This window comes from Cornus florida, unplaced genomic scaffold (assembly GCF_030987335.1).
Source record: "Cornus florida cultivar Cherokee Brave unplaced genomic scaffold, ASM3098733v1 CherokeeBrave_3.0.0_Hap2_Chr10, whole genome shotgun sequence".
Lineage (NCBI taxonomy): Eukaryota > Viridiplantae > Streptophyta > Magnoliopsida > Cornales > Cornaceae > Cornus > Cornus florida.
In genome coordinates, this window is record NW_026775580.1 from 110,632,941 (window position 1) to 110,655,099 (window position 22,159).

At 35.2% G+C, this 22,159-nt stretch overlaps 1 protein-coding gene across 2 annotated transcripts; it reads right to left on the reverse strand.

The window, feature by feature from the left end:
• Window positions 1–708: 708 nt before the first annotated feature.
• LOC132277081 (myosin-17-like) lies at window positions 709–21,216 on the reverse strand. Of its 2 annotated transcripts, XM_059778809.1 has the most exons (39): window positions 20,819–21,216; window positions 16,853–16,978; window positions 13,455–13,598; window positions 13,206–13,351; window positions 12,977–13,133; window positions 12,778–12,836; window positions 12,447–12,606; window positions 12,214–12,363; window positions 12,001–12,137; window positions 11,759–11,905; window positions 11,446–11,547; window positions 11,305–11,362; window positions 11,112–11,213; window positions 10,867–10,904; window positions 10,511–10,637; window positions 10,259–10,429; window positions 9,406–9,537; window positions 9,166–9,275; window positions 8,905–8,965; window positions 8,414–8,591; window positions 7,635–7,840; window positions 7,423–7,542; window positions 7,207–7,305; window positions 6,862–7,083; window positions 5,972–6,111; window positions 5,395–5,512; window positions 5,261–5,311; window positions 5,044–5,124; window positions 4,721–4,891; window positions 4,371–4,526; window positions 4,025–4,231; window positions 2,989–3,126; window positions 2,826–2,896; window positions 2,157–2,256; window positions 2,022–2,078; window positions 1,843–1,899; window positions 1,649–1,729; window positions 1,449–1,531; window positions 709–1,317 (listed from the first exon to the last, which is right to left on the reverse strand). In XM_059778809.1, exons 1-39 carry the CDS (start codon window positions 20,819–20,821, stop codon window positions 1,194–1,196), a joined length of 4,590 nt encoding a protein of 1,529 aa, XP_059634792.1. In that variant the 5' UTR covers window positions 20,822–21,216; the 3' UTR covers window positions 709–1,193. The 2 variants fall into 2 exon arrangements, with proteins under 2 accessions (XP_059634792.1, XP_059634791.1); XM_059778808.1 differs by lacking the exon at window positions 20,819–21,216 and having other exon boundaries at window positions 16,853–16,984.
• Window positions 21,217–22,159: the final 943 nt, after the last annotated feature.

The following is a 22,159-nucleotide window of genomic DNA, read 5'->3' on the forward strand; positions in this document are numbered from 1 at the left end:
TTCTATTCAAACATTTGACGGTGATTTTTTTTATATAAAATTTGTCATGTTCATGCTTTCCCACAAATAATTTGTAATGTCAAATATAATTGCGTAGTCAAATGATATTTACACGATTTACCATTCTTTTCAACAATTTTTATATTTATATAAAGTTCATCATTAGGCTGTCTGTTGCTTTTAAGAAAAATGGAAGCCAGTCATTGTTTAACACCATCTTACGGAGCTATATGGATTGCGACAATAAAACGCATTTAAGAACAAGAGGAGTGATACAATCATACAAGTAATCACAACCACACGCTAACATTGCGCTGCTTTATACGTTGAAGAAAATAAATGTGATGATTTTTGACTAATGCAGAACCCAATTCATCTATAAAATAAAAACACACACACTTTAGTTACCAACCAATAAAAACGATAAATAGCTTGAAAAATAAACCAAAATTTCATATCCACAAAGTCCTTTCAGGCACCCAGGTCCATTCGCTATGGCCAATTGGCCATTCCTAAAACATGACAGTCCTCTCTTTAATTTAACAGCATAAAATTAAACATCCTTAGGGAAAAAGGAGAATTACACAACCTCGGACTTTAACTTCATTGGCTTTGGAATCTGATACAAGTTACGTTTTTTTCAATATGTAGGGGAAAAAAATGAAAACGAAGTCATTTACAATGCAGAAGAGATTGGGAAGACAGAGATGTCAAATCTAAAAAATTAAATCAATACATAAACTTAGATACATTTTGAATAGTAAACCTAACAAATTGCAGATGTTGTCATTAATTACACTCATAAAAGCACTACAACGCTATAAAACCAGCAAACAACAGTGTGAAAGAATCCCTATGAGTTGCTTATCCAAAAAATTTGGATAAGCAAAAGGGGTGCAAAACAAATGCATGTTTCTATTTTCCCAATTATCACACTAAAAGCAACACGGCCAAAATAATACCCCTTGCGTTGCTTAAAGGGTGTTGAAGGGTGAAAAAAAATAAAAAAATGAATTGACCCGGGCAATGAACATGGAAGGGTTGCCCAGGCAAATGGAAAATATATAATACACACGAATGCAAGGGACAAAGAGATGGTATGCACAGGTTTCTGCACGTTTACCGATGTGCAGATATCGCCATACTGAAACGTGAGGACATGATTCATGTATTAGAAGTCATTATCATCATAATCATTCTGCCCGTTGATGTAAAAAGACAAATCCCGAGTTTTCACGGATTAAAGGGGGAGGTTCAATGTCAGCTATGTCAACTTGTTGCATTGACTTGGAGATGTCATCCACAGAGAATGGGATGCTGCATTATTTTTTTAACAAATTAAAAAAATAATAATAATAACAGATAAGAAAGTGTGATGGACTATGAAAACACAAAAACAGAATGTAAAACTGTCATCAATATAATACTGAAGGTACTGAAAACATTACCTCGAATCATCATCCAACAAGAACGAACTGCTGACAGCATTGTTAGAATCCTCCGTCATCATAACTCTCATACTTGAAATAACCTGTAACATTAGGGAGGATTTTAATGAAACATATTTGACAAGAACTACACCAAAATGAATTGGCAGTGATTTCACAATTTGGGCAGTATATCTCGATGAGAATCTGAATCAACTTACCTCTGAAGAAACACTGTGTGTGCCATATTTGTCATCCCAGTACATCGTACTAATCCTGTATAATTGCTGTATGCTGAGAACCTGAAGAAGCATCAAGCAAAAATTAGAACATGAAAAAGAAATGAGTACAAAAAGAATGAAAAATGGAAACTACGACATAAAAGAATGAACAATTAAAAAATGGAGCTACTCACAGGGCAAAGTTCATTTGTTATTTCGTCTAATGTCTTTTTGGGCTTTTGATGTATAACCTGAGTTGTTAATAAAGTGAAAGCAAAGGTGGTCCGTCAGCAATATATGAGATTATAACAATAAGCAATCAAGTATAGAGGCCACAAAAAATATTATATATATATATATATATATATCTTACCAGGAATCCAACTGCCTGCCTAATATGTTTCAATTCATCCCAAGCAGAGCCTGCGTACTGAACATCAAAAGATGTTAGGTGAAGATATCGATGTCACTGCAGGGTATACAGGTTATACCGTTGAATATAACTTACTTCCTCAGTTGCATGACAACACCATTGTTCTAATTCAGCCAACCCTGATTTCACATACTCCCCATTACTAAATGAGCAACACTCACGCCGCAAAAGAAGACTGCCAATAAGTGAAAAAAAATTATCTCAGTTGTAAAAATTGAATATAAATTAATTAGTAAGTCACATAATAAAATGGCTCAGCTGCAAACATAAATAATATATATATATATATATATATATATGAAGATTGGCATCTTCATCATCCTTGCCTTTATCCCACATGGCTGGGGCCAGGGAGCCATTACTTCATCTCATGTGAGTTTTGGTCGGCCTCTGTCTATTACATTCTATGCAAATAAATCTTTCATTTCTTATCGGTGCATCTACAGGTCTATGTTATATATGACCATACCAACTAAGTCTCCTTTCTCTTATTTTATCACTAATAGAATTCACTCCTAGTTTTTACCCAACACGTAGAGTATTAATCCTTTTTCTTCTAGTCACTCTAATCAGCCATCTTAAATTTCTCATTTCAGTTACATGAATGTGTTGTTCGTATTTCTTTTTTAACACCCAATATTTTGCTTCATATAATATAGCTAGCCTAATAACCGTCCTACATATATATATATATATATATATATATATATATATATATATATATGAAGAGATCAAAGCATTTACCTGTTGAATAGCTGAACATTGATGAATGAGAATATCTGAGTGAACACTTTGCGAACTAAGAACGGGGGAACCTATAAAGCCACAACAATAAGAAAATGATGATAATCCACAAAAAAAAAAAAAAAAAATTGTTTAGCCATTTTATGTGAACTTCAAAACTCACAAAATTTGCTTTCATCATCTTCAAGTAACTGTCTAGGCTTTTCACAATGCTTTGCCAATGAGCAACTAGAGCTTTCTGAGCCACAGCATTAGCTTGAGAACGCCCTTTCACTAAACTTGCACGAGATGTCCTAGGTGCCTGCATTGAAACAAGTAGATACTAAGTTCCACAGAGAGATTGTTACCAGTAATCCTATTGAATACTTTAGCATCATAGACGGCGTTTGCCTCCGTATACTCTTTCGGCTAAAACTGACCTTCAAAATTCTGTTAGATAAACTCTGGCTTTAATCGTGTTTTGAGAAGATGAAAAAAATGACGAAATGTATAATAGCCAATGCTAGACACGTGACCTTCTAAAAGCCCTGAAGACTTTTGATACAGAAAACAGAGAGGAAAAAAAGGAACAATAGTTTATTTCCCCTTCTTTATAGGACCTTTAACACTCAAAATTCTCAGTCCTTGCATGCATCCCCAGCTCTTCTTCCCCAAGTAAGCTCAACGAAGCTTTTCCCCAACTATTTGGGGTTTCCTATTCATATAATCATGGAAAAATCCTCATCCATTTTCCGCACTTTGGACTAGCTGCGTAATCTAAACACAACATGGATGGATTTGGCTTTGTTTCTCCAAATATATGGTCCTGTTTTGTTTAATTTTTTTTCATTGACTGTTTCTGCTCTTCCTTTTTGAAGAAATGGACGTGCAGTATTTTCATTATCGCTAAATCATCTTACACAAGGACAATAATGAGCACAATATATATATATAGATAGATATATACAATTTTGTTGTGTTTTTGCGATTGATAACAAAAATGCAATGCAATAAAATAACATAACATATACACTTTTGTTGTGTTTTTTTCATCAACTGTTTCTGCTCTTCCTTTTTGAAGAAATGGACATGCAGTATTTTCACTATTGCTAAATCATCTTACACAAGGACACTAATGAGCACAATATATATATACACTTTTTATGTGTTTTTGCGATTGATAACAAAAATGCAATGCAATAAAATAACATAACATATACCTGGATACATAATCCAAGTAATGGGGAAATTTCTTTCTTTAAATTGTCTCTTATCATCCCGTAGATCTTCTCAAGAAAAGCAGTAAGCTGCTGTTTGAACAGCAATGCTGGATATTTCGCTTCAACTTGACGCAAGTCATCCAGTCTACCAAGAACTCGACCACTAAGAAACGAAAGATTGGCACTTTGAGGAGACGCTCGCAATCCCTATGATACATATTTATAAACATTTATATATATATATATATATATACACATACACACAGAAGCGGTAAGAAAGAGCATGTATTGGCAATTTGCCAGGAGAAAGATGCCAAATAAAATTAAATAAAATTTTGACTCATACTTGTGACATCCTCCCAAAAAGAGAAGCTGATGATGTCCTCCGCCGTTGTGGAGTCAAGCTAGCAGCTCCACTTGCTTTAAGTGTGTGTTGGAGCAGCAACAACAATGTCGATGTATTACATAACCAGTAGGCTAATATGTCATTATTATCCTGGACCTACAATATGGTAGAAGTTTCCAACATAAGTAATATGCAAGTTGTAAAGTCCATATATTAGTGGAAAGAATACTAACAAACATAATATACAAATTGCTCAAGCAGACTCTACGAGTTTGGAACAGTAAAATTAGAGAATGTGCCCGCAAATTAACTATGAAAGAGACCAAGATATCCAAAAGGTTAATGTCTACCTCTATGGCTGAGGCTATTGTTTGAATTATACGGTCAAACACACTAGTTCTTTCAACTTCAAATGACCTCCAATGAAGAAGGCATTTGTATATGACACAAGCAGCAACTGGTTTGCCCCCAGAAAATCCTAAATCTTGTGAAATACACTTGATAAGCAGGTCCTGGTTCTCCTGTAGAGGAACAGTAAATTGCAGCAAACAAATTAAGAGAGAGAAACAGAGAAGATAGAATGAACTTCTTGAAATGAACTGAAAATGGAAGATCCCAAATGGAAGATCACGTAAAAATTAAACACGCATCATGAATGCCAATGGCCACTCACTTGCTGCTTGTCATTAAGTGATTTCTGCGGTTTTTCTTCAGATTCAGGCTCTCTTGGATTTGATTTAGCCAGAGAGTTGCCCTACGACATGACATGTTAACAGACTTTAAGCAATAGAAATTTTTAAACAAATTCAACCTCAACAGACTAATGTCAATTCTGTATTTTTTATTGAAAATTCCCTCTTATCAAAAGGAAAGAGATGTTAGCTCCTTACTGATGCAATCTTCATTTCCCCATTTAGGACATTCCCATTTTCTGGAGCTCTCTGTAATTGTATCAATGAACAGTTAGAATATGCCACCATTACCTAGCATTGGACTGATTAGAAACCTAATATTTTATTAGTACCTGAATAATTGTTGTCTTTGGTCGGGCAGACAAAGCTTTTCCAGTGGGTGACATGGTCAGCGCTTGCTGACGAAGTACTTGATTCTCTGACTCTGTATTGGAAAGTTTTTCTTCAAGCCTGTAACAGGGAAAATGAACAAACTTCAAAAAAGTTCCAAAAACTACAACTAAATAAAGCAAAAGCCCAAAGGCATTAGAGGAATTTTTTTCCCCCAAGAAGGTAGAGAGGAAATTTGGATACATTTGCTTCCATGCAGACATAAATATAAGAATGTGTATTCATGAACATATGGAGATGAGAGGTAACAAACTCATCATTTTGTGGAATATGTCAACTGATAGCTCCTAGCAGCAAGTTAACTACAGAAATTTATGATGGAAACCTAAAAGATGCAGCTGAAACCAAGTATAGGGCAGTAAACTATGTGAGAGATTTCTACTTGCTGGTCACTAAATTGTTGCATTCGGGTAACCAGAGATGACATAATAATCGTCTGGTTTTTTATACACAGTATGTATCAATAAAATAAAAGATTTATTTTCTGTCAGTTCCATCTTTCATGTTGTGATTACAAACCTCTGTACAGAATCTTGAAGCTGATCTACTTTTCGCTCTGCATCTTCAAGTTTCTTAACCAGTTCAGCATTCCTGAGCTCAGCATCCGTACGAGCATTCTTAGCCTCTTCTGCAGCCTTTTTTTCTGACAGCAGCAAAGCCTATACAAATTATAGAAGCTCATTACGCCTCTGAAACCTCACAAATCCATCCTCAATGTCCTTAATCATAAACAATTGTTAATATGCCAGTCAACTTATATTCAAAAACAGCTGAATAATAAGCAGCATAGTTACCAAGTTCAATATGTAAGAATTGCAAATGATAGAAGTAAATAGGTTCGTTGAAAGCCTAGTTGACTCAAATTCAACAAATTCATAGTTGAAGCAAGATTTGCACACCGAGCTTAACTGATATCTATTCCAGCATGAAAAAGTGTTAAGGAGGATGCAATTTAGGGGTTAATGAATCCAAAATGTTTCATCACACTAATTTGACAAAGTCCACTGAAATGAATTTTTGAAAATTGATCCAACAAAGTGACCTAGAAATGCCATGAGTCTTTTTTTTCCCCTTGTGGATAAGTCCTAGAAATGCCATCAAATTCAGGGAAGTCCAATGCGTATAAAAAATAAACAAATGACCAGTCATGAAAATCCAAATTTTATCACTTCTGCCATCATTGTTCACAAATTTCAGAAAGGCCTATTTAGTGTCTAGAGCATCCATCATCTACCAGATGAAAATTGTAGTCACTGACTGCATTAATGGGACGTTCCTAATTCAGTAGAGCATAGACCTCCATCAGAATATAGTTGTTTAAGTAAAAGTAGTATGCCTTACGTATTCCGAAGACTTTGTTGTTACACAGCAATCACCAATTGACCATCATCTAAGTTAAAAGTGCGTACCTTCAAACTCTCTACCTCAGCAGTTAATGAATCAACCTTCGCTGTATCTTGTACTATAACAGGGGTTTCTTTAATTACTGGAGGAGCTTCTTCAATAGCTTTCCGTGCTGCCTCTCGTTCTTTAATAACTCTAGAATTTGCTTCTTCGACTTGCATTTGCATTGCATGCAAAGCATCCTGCAACTTTGCAGTTTCTTGGGCCTTTGCCTCTTCCAAATCAGTCTGAATTTAACAAAATGGATTTATGGTGCAAGTCAAGTGCAGTACAATTTGCTATACAGCCTATACCATGCCAAGACGCAGGTCACTAATTTATAAAGTATGAGAAAATGAAATTAACAATACTCTTAGTCGCTTCTCTAACTGCAATCGCCATGTAAGTTCTTCCACGCGCTTTTCTAGCTTGTCTTTCGCTTCTTTAAGGGCCCCAGTTTCCCTTGCGGCCTGAATAAGTTCACACGCATGGTTACCAACTGAGAAGTTATTCCTCGTACCAAACCAAACAATAATGCATTGATTTTTGCACAAACAACAAAATCACATTAAGGATTGAGATCAAACCATTTTGAGCTGCCGGAGCTCTCTCCGAGCAACCCTTTGTCTCCAACCACACTGATAAGTAATAGCAGCCTTCTGAAGACTCTTGTAGTAAGAATACTCTCTGTGGCAACGCATATGAGCCTGCAAGCCACCAACAACATTTTGCACTCAAAATTCAATTCTTTGAAACCAATTTAAATTAAGGCCTAGTTGATACAAAATAGCAATAGAACCTGAATGATAATTGCAGCTTTAGTTTGCTTTCTCAATCTGAATTCATTGTGAGCTGTCATTGCCCTTAAGCCTGTCTGCAATGTGATTGCAGACAACCGTACACTCGAGTATGATTTCCTATCAACGTAACGACGGAAGTTCTTCTGAATCTTTACAGCTGCAGCTTGCCGTCGCAACTGCTCGTACAGTTTGCAAGCAAGTATACCTGATTAAATGAGAGAGCAATCTACATCAGGATACCAAATGGCTAGATGAAGCAGTTAATCGAACCTAAAAGAATATATTGTTGGTAATTAATTTATCATTCAGAATAAATTGAATAAGTATTCTAATCTTCGGCATCAATGATGAAATCAATATGATCCATAAGCAAGTACACAAGCTTGACAATAACAGATGATTCCCCATCTCTTCTTACTTTTTATTCCATATATTATTTACATATATGACTCTGGTATTGAAAAGCTTTTGATGCTCAAGGAAAACATCAAGATTCACAATCTTTGAGGCTTAAGTAATTAAAGCTGCCAACCTCTTAATAGGCATTCAGTTGAGATTAAAACTTCTATTTGATATATATATGTGTGTGTGTGCCCCATATGCTAGCCCGACAAATTTCGTGTTACAATTGAATAGTACCAACACCAACGTGAAAGTTTGAGCAATTTGATAGCAATTCTAATAATAATGATAAGCATACTTTATTGTTTATACATTTCGAGAAATAAGTAACAACAAAATAAAAAAGCAAGACAAAGAAGACAACAAATAAAGATACCTCGCCAGCATGATTGCAATTGAATAGCAGCTCTGCGTAAAGAAATGAATTCCTTGCGGGCAATGTAAGTACGCATATGCCTTTGAATAATTTTAGCCGCATTTCCAAGAACCTCTGCCCTCCTTGCGTCCAGCTCAGCCATCTGACCAGCTCGTAGGAAGACCTTGGTCTTGCCTATCTGCCAAGCCAAGCGCATTGAATGACATATAGAAAGTGGAAAGAGAAACTAGCAGACCCTATTGGTAAATTGAATCGTATAGTATTAGGGGTCTAAAATTGAAAAAAATGCAAAAACAAAGGTACGACATTCAATTATAACTACAACCATGCAGGGGTTTGGGGGGTTGGACATTTTTAAATTGTTTAAAGAAGTTCAATGCATGCTGCAACTATGTGAAGGTGATAATGAAAGGAAATCATTTTTTATATCAAGTGAAATGCCACACTGGTGACACGATAAGGACATCAAATTCAAGAAATTTCAAGATTACCTGATAGCCTTTCAGTCCCATTTTATCAAGAATCATCTGACATGCAGCCTTGTCATCATAGCTGTACAGGATGTTGTGGTGGTTCATCAAAAACTAGGATGAAGAAGATGAAAGCAGTACAGGGGAAGGGGAAAAGAACGGAAGGACAAGGCAACCCAAACAATGTGTCATCTGATACATATATCAAAACTTGTACACTAGATATAACCCATTTTTTAAAGTAGTTATCACTGTTGGAAAACGAAAGCATTTAAAACTTACTTTCCTTCCAAAACTTCTGGAGCAAGAACACCAAAACGAAGAAGAAACTCGTAAAATGTTCGTCTAGTGGGATATCCAGCACAGCTGATTCTGATTGCTTCGAGAACACCCTACATTGCAAAAGAATGACCAGAATATATTTATTTAAAGAAAAAATTTAAGTCCCTAGGCAAAGTTTTGCAGGTTGAATATAAATAAGGCACCACAAGATGTAGTGAGGTTTTGGCGCATTTTACTTACACCACAGCGTAATTGTTGAATTATGTTGGAGTTCTCAAAGACAGCAGGCTTGAGGACATTGTTTGGCTTCACACATCTGATGTAGTGAGGTTCTGTTGAATTCAAGGTTTCCATTAAAGATTGAAGTTGTAGCTGCAAAAATGTAAATACCACTTGTCCATTAGCATACTCCTAGATCATGAATCGGGAATTATATAGCTTATACCAGAAACCTTAACGTGCACAAATCTTATCGTGTATCAAGCACTCATACTAGAAAATCAATATCATTAAAGAAACCAGCCCAATTCTACTTCAGTTTAGTAAAGAAGTTGCAATTAATGTAGAAAGCTGGAGAATCAGAAGCCAAAATGCTGAGGAAATGGATCAAAAGGTTTTAGAAACAAGAGAGAAGTATGAACATTTAATGCACTTCCCCAAACCTAATTCCGACAGAACTTTTCTATTATCCAGAATCTCCTTTGCTGACCCCACAGGTTGTCATTATTCCAAATAAAACCTTACTATTTGATTACCAGTGGGAGTTCTGTTTGATAGAAATATTATTTCAAACAAATATTTTGCACTTTTGGCATTGTTTTAAATCTTAAGTTCGGAGCTGAAGGCTTCTCAGATAGTTTTCGTATCCATAAAGCACAATTATAGCACTCAGATTGTCTTTGCCCTCGAGCATGGAATCATAAGTCTAAACTATTTTCTATATGATTGATGGTTTTTCTCTGCTGTAAGAGTTCCCTTAAACCCAAAGTGTGTTCTCTTATGGGGCTTTAGACTTCAGCAATACAATTCAGCTTCCAAACAAGTAAGCAAATTCCATCTTGAGGGAGGTCGGGAAGAAAGTACGCGAGGATACCTTAAAGCGTGACCCTATGGAAGAAAATTTGGATGACTTTGATGACTCTTCTGGAAGTGGAGGAAATAAACCAGCTACAAAGGAGCACTTTGAGGCTGTTAAAAGAACCTGATGTTCTGCCACCACATAATCTTTGTTTTTGTCTAGAAACAGATCGGCCAGATAAGTCACCTGCAAAAAAATGAAGGATATTTCAGCAAAATGATGGCAAAGTTAAATTTGTACATAATTAGACAGGTAATCAATGTTTACCTCCCCAGCATAGTGAGATATTGTAAAACTAGTGCGAGAAAGCTTTGGTTTGATAAAACGCTTGTTCTTTGCAAATGTTTGGTACAACTTTTGAGCAAATGTTTCATGAGTAGACTTAGGAAACATGCTGCATTGAGCAATTACAAAAGTATGATTCAACCATAGAAAGATAATGAAAATCACAAGAACTTAACAGTATTGCGCTACAAAACCACTGATCCACAACAATACAGAATTTTATACATCTAGAAGAATATAGGGTCAATAGAACCCTGCAAATCCAACGTAAACATGGAAATATTATAAGACTAAGAAGCAATGATGAAACACATAGAAGTAAAAAATCAGCTTCTTACCAGGCTTCATCTAGAAGTGCAATGATTCCTCCAGGTTTCTGCAAAAGATTGAAACTTGTCAGCACATTATCTATGCATTTAAAGAATAATAGATACGTGCTAAACAGAACATTTGGTAGGACATATCATTATAGTTTTGATGATAATTAAAGAAGATAAAAAGATTATTGGCCAAACACACGAATAGTATCGATCAAATGAAAACGGTAACACACATAAGTATACATCATGCAACAATGGAACACCTTTTCAATCAGATCCAACACATCTTGGTTATCAACAAACTCTATGTAGCTCCAATTTATCTGTTCTTTTGTGTACTCTTCTTGTTCCATCTTAAACACGTGCTGCAACCAATCAATTACATAGATTTAAATTAAGCAAACACTTATATAATATTCAAATAGTGATCAATAAATCACATGAAAGAAAGCTAACCTGGTTAAAATGTTGTTGCAATTTTTCATTCGTAAAATTGATACAGAACTGCTCAAAACTATTTCATATAAAAGTTTGTCAGCATAATGCCAGTAAACCTATGCATTACATTGCAACTAAAAATTCCACATAATTAGTTACCTATTGTGCTTGAAACTTTCAAACCCATATATATCAAGAACACCAATTAATGATTTTGAGTTGGGATCCTGCCCAATCGAATTGTTAATCTTTTCCACAATCCTGAGGAAATAGAAACAAGAAGTAAGTGCATCAGCCATTAAGAAAGAAACTGTGAGTGTGTGTGTGTGTGTGTGTGTGTGTGTTTGAGAGAGAGAGAGAGAGAGAGAGAGAGCAACTCATTAGAAAAGTAAGTAATAAATTAACATGTTCTAGACAATGTGTTTGCATGTCTATAAATATTTAACATGTACATGATATTATATTTCCTTACCAGTCAAACAAGCGAGAGTATATAGTTTTAGCCAAAGCATCTCTGCTACCCAATGCAGCATCAGGATCAAGAGTCCTTGTAATGACTTCCTCGGGCGTTATCATTACACGCTGAATCAATGCATCTTCCAAGCTCTTGGCATCACACCTATTACATGAAATTGGTCAATAGGGATATATAATTTCAACAAAAATGGAACCGAGATATAATGCATTGAAAATTTAGAGAAAAAATAAACCTACATAAGCAACTCAGCTGTCATATTGAGATGGAACCTAGATTTCTCATCTTTAACGACAGAAGAGTCGATCTCCAGTCCCTTTGCAAATTCTATATTACCAAGATGAAGAATTGCAGCCACAACCTTAAAAATTGCCTCCTGAAAATATTTATTTAATGTTATTAATCTGAGAGGGGGAGTACAAACCATCTCTATGGATAATTATAAGGCCAACCTGCTCTTCCTCACTAATCCCAACTATGTCCATTGCCCTTCTAGTTGCAAGATATTCATGAGCATCATTTACTCCGTCAAGCTCATAACAGCTGGACTGATTTAAGTAATGGAATGATTTAGGATTTCCCAACTTATACTTCTCTCTATCCTGCAAATTAGAAGGAAATGTGGTGAAGCAAAACATTGAAAATAAGTAGGCATAAAACTGCACAGAAAACAGAGCATAAATACCTCCAGGGGTGCAGCACAAAGAAGATAAAAACAGTGGTAGTTTCTTTCAGGATCTGAAATTTGACAAACGCGAGATCTCTCGAGGAGGTACGTTCTTATAGCTGCTCCAGATATCCTCCCATTCTTATCAAATTGTATCTCAACGAATTTACCAAATCGACTACATTGTGGTGCCACAATAAACATAAGTAAAAGTATGGTCAGTTGATTGGATAAGACAAATAAACACAAACATACCCAAGAACAAGCTAAAACATAACTGATGAGTATGATTTAACTAATTTGTAATTAGCGTTTTCAACTAGGGGAAAAATCAATGTCACTTACTCACCTTGAGTTGTTGTTCCTGACGGTTTTGGCGTTGCCAAATGCTTCAAGAACTGGATTGGACTGAATTTTAATCACCATTAACAGCAATCAATGCAGCAATTCCAACCATTTAGATTTTTTGTGAAGACAAAATAATCAAGTCTGTAGAAAGTTATTGAGATCTAGAGATGTGAGCAACGAGAGGAAAAGTTAAGTCTTACCTCCAGAACTTGTTGTTCAACTGTCCGTCCTTCTACCCCAGACCGACCACCCAAATATGCAAGATATCTCATAAGCATCTTTGTTGTTTCAGTTTTACCAGCACCACTTTCTCCACTAACCAAAATCGAGTTGCTCTTTCCCTCGTTGTTCATTGCTCTAACAAAAGTAAAGATATCAACAAAAGTATGACTTAAAATAATGATACCTGATAGACTACTTTTACACTACCTGTATGCAACATCGGCAACTGCAAAAACGTGAGGACTAAGCTCTCCAAATGCTGCACCTTTGTACTGTTCCATCATGTGAGTATCATACAGATGAGGTAATCTTTGAAACGGGTTTATTGCGATCAAGATATTTCCGGTATATGTCTAGGAGAGATGGAAATAGATCAAAATATTAGTAACATACTAGTTTTATCACTAAAAATGTACTTTAAAAGATTATGAAAAGGGAAAAATTAGAACATCTTACATAAATTTCATTAAGTTCATATCTGGTAGCCAAGTTTTGCAGAACTCCGGGTTCATGCAAATATGAAAGTTTTGTCATGTCATCTACGCCTCCAGGAGGAGCTTCAGTATCCTTTGGGAACACTTTGGAGATGTTTGTGACAACCTGCAACCAGTTTCTAGTCTGTAAGATTCCTAGAACCACCATTGAATAAATTACATGGAGAGAGAGAGGAGAGTCAAAATTATAATACATGTAAACAATTAATTACTTATCAAAATGACTAAATGGACTTTAGAGAGAAACTTCAATTTAGACAAGTACTTGAGTACAGAACAACCATGACATAAGACAAACAGAGGGCCATAGTCCATTCAGTGAAAGGAAATTGCATCAACAGGAAATGGTATAGGAGTAAATAGGTCGGTTCTCATAAAAACCATGGAGGGAACCCAGCTCCATTCACTTAGTGGGATGTACAACTCAAGTACCCAGCAAAATATAACAAAACATTGTCTCAACTACTTTAGAGTTGATACATGAGTCTTGTTCTGTCCTGTTCAGTTGTAAGGTCATAACTTCCATCAGACTTCACCATAGTGTGATTCCTTACTACTGGAACCACATTAATTTTGATCTTCTCCTTCATTTAGAACCCCCAACTATACCATTTCACTCTTCCTAACTATACAATTATTGGTCTTTGTTGTCATGAATAAACCGTCATTTCTCTCATTTTACTCGATAGATGCTACTTCAAACATCTCACAGATGTGCCATTTCTAAATTATCCTTCTTCCCTTACCACTAATTTGTCACAACATCCGCAATTCGCAAATACTCATTTTATGAACAAGTTATTTAACTGCCCAACAATCTGTCCCATAACACACGACTAGTCTAATAGTTATAATATAGGATTTACTTCCGGCTTCATGAGTATGCATTGATCCCACAATGAGATTTTTTTTTACTCATAACTGTCCAAAAGAAAGCAATTGAGGAGAAAAGCTGCACTAAAACACCTTAATATAAATATCTCTTCCATGAGAACAAAAAAACCATGGGAAAATTTAACTGAATACATTTCTTTCAGACTCAACACTCTGCACCGTCATATTTTTCAATTGTCATTTGAACCTCAGCTTTAGAAGGACAGGTTAACAGAAAGATAGATAGATATAGAGAATAAGACACCAATTCCAACTCCTCATCAAGTATAGTATCAGAATCTGAAATTCCAATGCATCTTTCTTCAGTTCCAATCATAAAACACAGTCCATTGGGAGAACCTTTTTACACTACGCAAGAAACCCTGTGGCTTGCTCCTTTAAAGGAAAACTATCAATCTAAATCACATTCCAAGCAAAACTTCACTGCTCATATGTGTAAAGATGAGTTTAGAGATGCGCGGCCAAAGCTGTACAAAGTTCATTCGTAAGTATCAAAGACTTGGGGACTGCTTGGTTTCGTTTTCTAAAAAAAGTTCTCAAAAACTCCAAAAAAAAAAAAAAAAATTTGGGGCCCGCTTACAGAAAACTGTACAAAAAATTTTGCTTGGTTCTTTTATAGTTCTCTGAAAATAGTTTTTTGTTCTCTGAATTCTTGAGAATTGTTTTCAGAGTTACAAACCAAGCAAGCCCTTGTTTTCTCTGAAAACAGCCTTATTTTAATTGAGTCTTAAGAAAACAATTTTCAGAAACTGCCAACCAAACAAATTTTTTGTTCAGTTTTCTGATTTTTAGTTCACAAAAAACAAAAAACTGAACCAAGCAGGCTCTTGGCTTCTTATGGGAATTCTTATATTTCTATAAATTTGAAAAGATCACATAACATGAAGCACTTTAGTCTTTTAAATAGAATTTGTTACGTAATTGTCAGTTAATACAACTTCTTCAGCAAGAATGACATCCCAAATTTTTAGATAATTAAATGTATTCTCCACATATGTCTATATAGACTACTCCAGAAAATTTTAAATTATATTTCCAACAATACCTTGTAATTTAGATTTTTTCAGTAACAACTTCATTTTTGCCTATACTTCTTTTTGAACAATAGTACTGATAATTTGGCGACTTGCTCGATCTCGTCATCTTTCAATCTTCTTGCTTCAGTTGCCATTTCTTCCATGATATTACATCACAATTCGAATTTCCAACTTCTTCCCAATGGCTCATGTCTTTGAATTAAATGTCTACCGCCCACTTTGAATTTTGCGGGTCTGCTGCCCTCTTTGTTTTGGTTATTCCTGGGTGACATTGATTGAACCAGGATTTCAATTTTCAGTGAACTGCTTGCTTGTTTGCCAATCTTTTTGTTGCTTTTTTGCTTTTGACCATGGATAGCACTTGCTAGCTACTAGGCCTTTTTGGGAAGAAGAAAATATTTAAAAGTACTGTGATTTGGATCATGGAGTTCAAAATTTTTTCATGAAATTTCAATATTTCAGGCAAGAAAAAAATGCTTAATGAGAAAAGGGGAAAGAATCGACCCAAATGCTCTGACACTACTATTGGAATCGTAGGGAAAGCATACAAATGAGATTCATAAGTGTGAAGATGAGTTTGAAGATGTACAGCCAACGCCTTACAGAGTTCCTGTGCACATAGGGCACTTCTTACGAAAAACATTTATACTTCTATATATTTGAAACTATTGCACCACATGAAACACTTAACCTTTGAACACAATTTGTTACCTTATTGTTATCTTTTATAACTTCTTCTCAAACAATGACTTTCCAAATGCCAAAGAACTTCATGTATTCTCTACATATGTATCTTGATATGAAAATTGTATAAATTATTCTACAAAATTCTAAACCATATTTCTGACACAATGAACTCTATGATTTTGACCGGTGCCTGAAACCCGCACTGCAACTTCTAGCCACCTTATTGAACCACAAATTTTAAATTCCATGACATCATCTACAGCACCACTAATTCAAAAAAATATATATTAGGACACCATCAATATCCAATGATACGAAGTTGAACTTTCCAATGATGTATGTCCCACATTGAAGTTTCAGTACCTAGAATTTCCATTACATAATAAAAACTTCCATAAGTTGATTTAACTTCAAAATTTAAAGTTGCTGTAAGACCTTATTACGAAATGGTTGGTATTATGCCATCACAGTAATGTTCACTAACAACATACAAAGATTAAATGAGGAGAGCATAACTAATTATAATTGAAGCAGTTATCAGGCAGAGTTTGTGTTGCGCACTATAAAGTCTGCCACCATTTAGAATGGTAATAGATTTATTCTTCATCAGAATTCAAGTCTACCAACGTTAATCCAAGACATGCTGATATATTTACATTTAATGTAGATAATTTTCAGCTTATTTCATGCCCTATCAATGACTTTGGATTATGAGAACAAAAGTTAAGCTAGTAGCACTCACTGTTTTCCCATTTGTGGAAACATGAAGCTCTTGACCATTGATACGGACTACTTCTCCATCAATCCATGCCAACTTTGGATCTTCAACCCATACATGAGACCCTACAATAATATTAACAGGTCCGGCCTGCATAACAAACAAATGTGATTTGTAAGGAAGACAAAACACTACAATCTCTGATTTAAAAAAAATGCTTACAATTCTTCCACTTGTCCATACCCTAGGTACATAAATAAATAAAGAGCATCATTACAACAATAAATTTCCAAATAATGAATGATGTACTTGTTAAACTGTTAGAAAATGGGTCAAACATCAAACTCTCACATGGTGAGACAGAAAGAGAAACAGAATGGGGTAGAAATAGACAGATACAATTGGGTATCATGCGCGGGGGGGGGGGGGGGGGGGGTGGGGGGGGTGGGGGGGAAAAAAAAAACTGACGAGTGTGGCGTAAAACTATTTCAATACCTATCATAATTATGGGGTATTTCATGTATCAAACTAATGTGTCATACTATGGAATTTTGGGAGTTAGTTTCTGAACAATGACTAAGGTGTGAAACAAAATTTGTCGGACATTCAGTTTGGACTTATGTCAGGAATGTCAACAATGGAAGCTATTTATTTCTTGATGTGATCTAGAAAGAAATAGAGAGAGAGAGAGAGAGAGAATAATCTACACATAATTTTTATAAATTTGGAGAAAACCTACACTAGGGGTCTTAGAGATATATTACGGTGGGGTTTTCATATTGCAGAGGAGTTCCTTGTAGAACCTTTGATAAATTGATGTGCTAAAAGAGATATATGATAAAACAGTTACCATAGTAAAATAATTGCAGGAGAAAAAGTGAAGTTCCAACTACTTCAGATTTACATCAAAAATCAACATTAAACCCATATTGTTTTGCCTTACTTATGGATGAACTAACAAAACACGTTCAAGATTAAGTCCTATAGTATATGCTATTTATTGATAAGATTGTTTTGATTGAAGAGAACAGAGTAGAAATAAGTGCTAAACTAGAGGCTTGAAGAGAAACTTTATAATTAAGAGGGTTTCAGATAAGTGGGAATAGAGTTGAATATATGGAATGTAGCTTCAGTTAATAAAAGTAGGGACAGTGAAAATTGAGGGTCGAGAGGTACTAAAAGGTGAATATTTCTCGTTACAAGCTCTATTATGCACAGAGACGGAGAGACTAGAGATGATCTTAATCATAGAATTAAAGTAGGATGGGTGAAATGAAGAAGAACCCACTGGATTCTGTGTGATGGGCACAAACTTCTAAAATTGAAAGGAAATTTTTATTCAACAGGTTTTACTTTTTAGACTAGTCATACTTCATAAGAACAGAGTGTTGGACAACAACAAAACAAAAAAATAAAAAATAAAAGATGGAAGGAAAAAAATTTATTCAACAGCAGTTTTGGATGACCCAAAAATATATATATATATATATATATATATATATTGAAATAGATTTTTGCCAAAGAGGAAAAGGATAAAGTTAGAAATGAACACATTCTTGGGATGGTTGAAGCAGCATCAATTGGAGATAAAATAAATGAGAACTGATTAATATAGTTGGCCAATGCAAGTGGTCCATGTTGACAGTAGTGCTATGCGTAAAGATAATTAAAAAAGATAAGGTGGCATGTGATTTAACAAAGGCTATGGTCTAAGAAGCGCGGACACGGATACGGGACACGGATACGACACGACACAGATACGGCGACACGGCAAATCCAAAAAAATTAGGACACAGACACAAATATCTACTGTAATAGTGTAATGACTGACTCTTACATACCTATTTGTTTTGTCTAAAATTGCATATTAATCTTACAAGTTTAAAATTATTATGTACTGACCACATAAGTGAGTAAAAGTTGTTAAATAACTTCACATATTTATACTTTAACCCAATTTTCTTTCAAAAATTATCTTTTAGACCCCGAAAATAAGACACGCGTGTCGAACACACACCCCTTGCGTGTCAGACATGTGTCCGCGGAGTGTCCGTGCCGTGTCCGAAAATTCAGACACATTTTTTGGTGTGTCTGACACTTGTCGGGGCGTGTCCGACGCGTGTCGGACACGGATTCTTCACCCACTTTAGCGTGTCCGTGCTTCCTAGACTATGGTCTTAGAATGGACTGGCGAAACACAATTCATGTAATTGAACCCAAATAGTTAGGAAAAGATTAGCTGAGTTGAGTTGAGATAATATGAATAACTTAGCGAAGGATAGAACTTTTAAGCCCATAACAAAAGCATCTTTAAGGTTTAATTAAATTTTGAGAGGAATGATATCTAAAAGATTATCATAAATGAATTAGTAAGATCTAATTAGAAGAAATTATGAATCCCCATTGACAGCATTTTACAGGGATGGTAATTTCCTCCGACCCGTCGAGTTTCTGCCCCGCCCCTACCCTAATGGGGTGGATTTGGTAGTCCCCTAAATGGGTTTGGGACGGAAATGATAAAATAACTAAAAACCCAAAGCGATTTTGGGGCGGGGACGGATTTACGAACCCGCCCCGATTATATATATACCTTTAAAAAATTTATAAATATAAAAAATATATATTTAATATTTTTATGACCTTGTTACATTTTTATAAGTGTTCGTTAATATATTAAATATTCACTACTTGGTAATTTAAAAGTCATGGCAGCTTATTTATTAACCCAATTTGAGTACATTGGAAAAGTGGCATAACCCGCCTCGACCCACAATTAAACGGAGTATGCGGGGTGGAGTCGGTACTTTGCTGCCGGAGTAGGAGCGGGGATGGTATACCAATTATAAACCCGTTCCGAAATAGGAGTGGAGTTAGTATGATAAATTTTCTAACGGGGCAGAGTATGGTTTAGCCAAACCGGCCCCAACTCCTCCCTGTTTCCATCCCTATCATTTTCTACTCAAGTTTACAGCATTTCATGCATGCAGCATCCAGAATATAAGTACATTAAGTAACTTGTTACATTTGTATCTTGCTAATATATTATTGAAAAATAATAGTGACTAATTGCACTGCAGCTACCTAACCCACATTTGTAATGTGAATTTGTGAAGAACGGCACCACGGATGCAACATAGCAGGAACATCCAAATAAAATCAAACCCAATTTATGTAGACCCAGTTCTGAGTAAGTTTCATATAGGAATAGGCCTAAGAAAATTTGACTAATTTTGAGCACTAAATAAATTGAATTTACTTGTACAATCTGCTGTGTTTGAATCACCAAAGAACAACACTACGTATACTATGCATAGCACAATGATAATAAATTCTTATACTCATTGTACACCTCGTAACTCATGCCTTACTCCCTCCACTTCAACTATCACTCTCCAGAATTCACACCCGTATGAAGCATAGCCCACGCCTGCAAGTAGTTTCCAGTTTCTGAAGGTATGCAGGTGAGGAAGTTCTGATTTATAGATTAGTTACACAAACACAGCCTTCAACCATATGCAGTCAGATTCAAAAGATATGGTAAATAAAACCAAACAAAGATACAGAATTTTATACTTTCAATCCCCCATATCCTTTTTATTGAAAACCACAACTGCACATGCATTTCAGTCATAGGAACTTAATTTCTAGACAAATAATTCTGTTGTCCGTAACTTATAACATATTTAAATTGGTCAATTTTAAAACCCAAAAAAACGTTTTCATATACACAGTTGAGCGAAAAACTTAACCAAAATCAAACTCATCAATAGTATTTTCCAATAGCTCTAAGCACTATTATCTCATAACATATATATTCCCAAAACAATTGAATAGAGCTTGTTCTAGCCTTCAAATATATCTTAATTACAAAGAGCAAATAAATATGGACTCTGTGTTGAACAGATTTGGCTGTTGGAAATGAATTTCTCAATCAAATCAACTAATTAGAAACATAAAGAAGAAAAATAATCGTGTATTTGTTCGACTTACCATTGATGAGTTTGAATTTCGATCTCCTTCTCTTCAACTCATCAAAACCAGAGAACGAGACAAAGATAAACGAGACTCGGTGGGTCAGATCGGATAGAACACAGTCCTGTAGCTTTGGAATTTTAGCGAAATCTAGGAGAAGAGGAGGATGGTGATAAGAAGAAGCAAACAAAGTAATTTTTTTTCGAGGATTTTTGCTTCTGTTAAAGAGGGCCTTTTCTTGTTTCTCTCTCTAAGAAAATGTGGCGTGAGTTTATATACCTTAAAGCAAACCCAGGCTCTTTCTCTCTCTATATTAGCATCCGTTTTTTTGTGTTTCTCTCTCTAGAAGTCTGTGTGTTTGTGTGTCCAACTCTTTTTCTCTCCGTGGTCAGCTTAGTGTTGGGGGAGGGGCGCTGTTAGGACAATTCGTGGGTCTCCACACACACAGGTTGTAAGCGGCACTCAACTCTAAAACCGACATTAGACGGACTGATTTACGACAAATCGCGCAATTCTCTCGTCTTTGTATTATATGGGCTTATACTTGCTCTTAATTACGGAATCACCCCTTTTTTAATTTTAGACTGGTGAAAAAATCGAACGTTACACCAGACGTTCGAATTTTGAACTTCTGTACACTTTCAGAAATAAATACAACTTCTCTGTTGCTTCCGTGGGTGACAGGCTGACCAAATCTGAAGTTTACAACATGTTGGATTTTTTTTTTGTTTTTTTTTTTAATCCCTCGAAAAGTAACATGTTTGAACTTGTCTGCATGTGGTATTATGTTCTAAATTCACCTGCGATAACAATCCATACAAATCTGGTAGCATTTGGTCAGCTATTAAGTAAATTTGGATAGATTATATATTACAGTATCTCATTTTAACGTTTACAAATTGATTTAATTATGGTCCAACTAAATATGTTATGTTCTTTTCTTTTAAGGGAAGATATTGAGAAGTTAGATATATTTAGGGACGGAGTCATTATATGTCCAAGGGCACATGCCCCGGCCTGGCCCACTCACTATAATACATATATTAAATTTATGTATTTTTATATGTATACGTGAATACATTCATATAATACCCTCCTAAAATTTTTATTTTCTAAAATTATCTCTTAAATTTTGTATTTCTTCTCTTTGTTACTCTTTAAATTCGTTTAATTTCCTTAAAAAAAATCAAAATTTCTTTTTTAAATCAAAGTCCAATTTTTTTCTCTCATTTTTCTTTCCTTTGTAAAATTTTTGTTAATTATTTATGTTTCTTAAACGACTCATTGATTGACGTATTATTATTTTTTTTTTCTCTCATTTTCCTTTTTAAGTCAAAGTCCAATTTTTTTCTCTCATTT

What these genes read in the sequence shown, in the direction of transcription:
- LOC132277081 (XM_059778808.1), bottom strand. Translation starts at nt 16,984, where the DNA reads ATGCAGGCCGGACCTGTTAATATTATTGTAGGGTCTCATGTATGGGTT. An exon ending in GGATTAGTGAGGAAGAGCAG is followed by an intron (nt 12,138 to 12,213) that starts GTTGGCCTTATA and finishes AAATATTTTCAG; the next exon opens with GAGGCAATTTTTAAGGTTGT. An exon ending in AATGTTCAGCTATTCAACAG is followed by an intron (nt 2,257 to 2,825) that starts GTAAATGCTTTG and finishes ACTTATTGGCAG; the next exon opens with TCTTCTTTTGCGGCGTGAGT.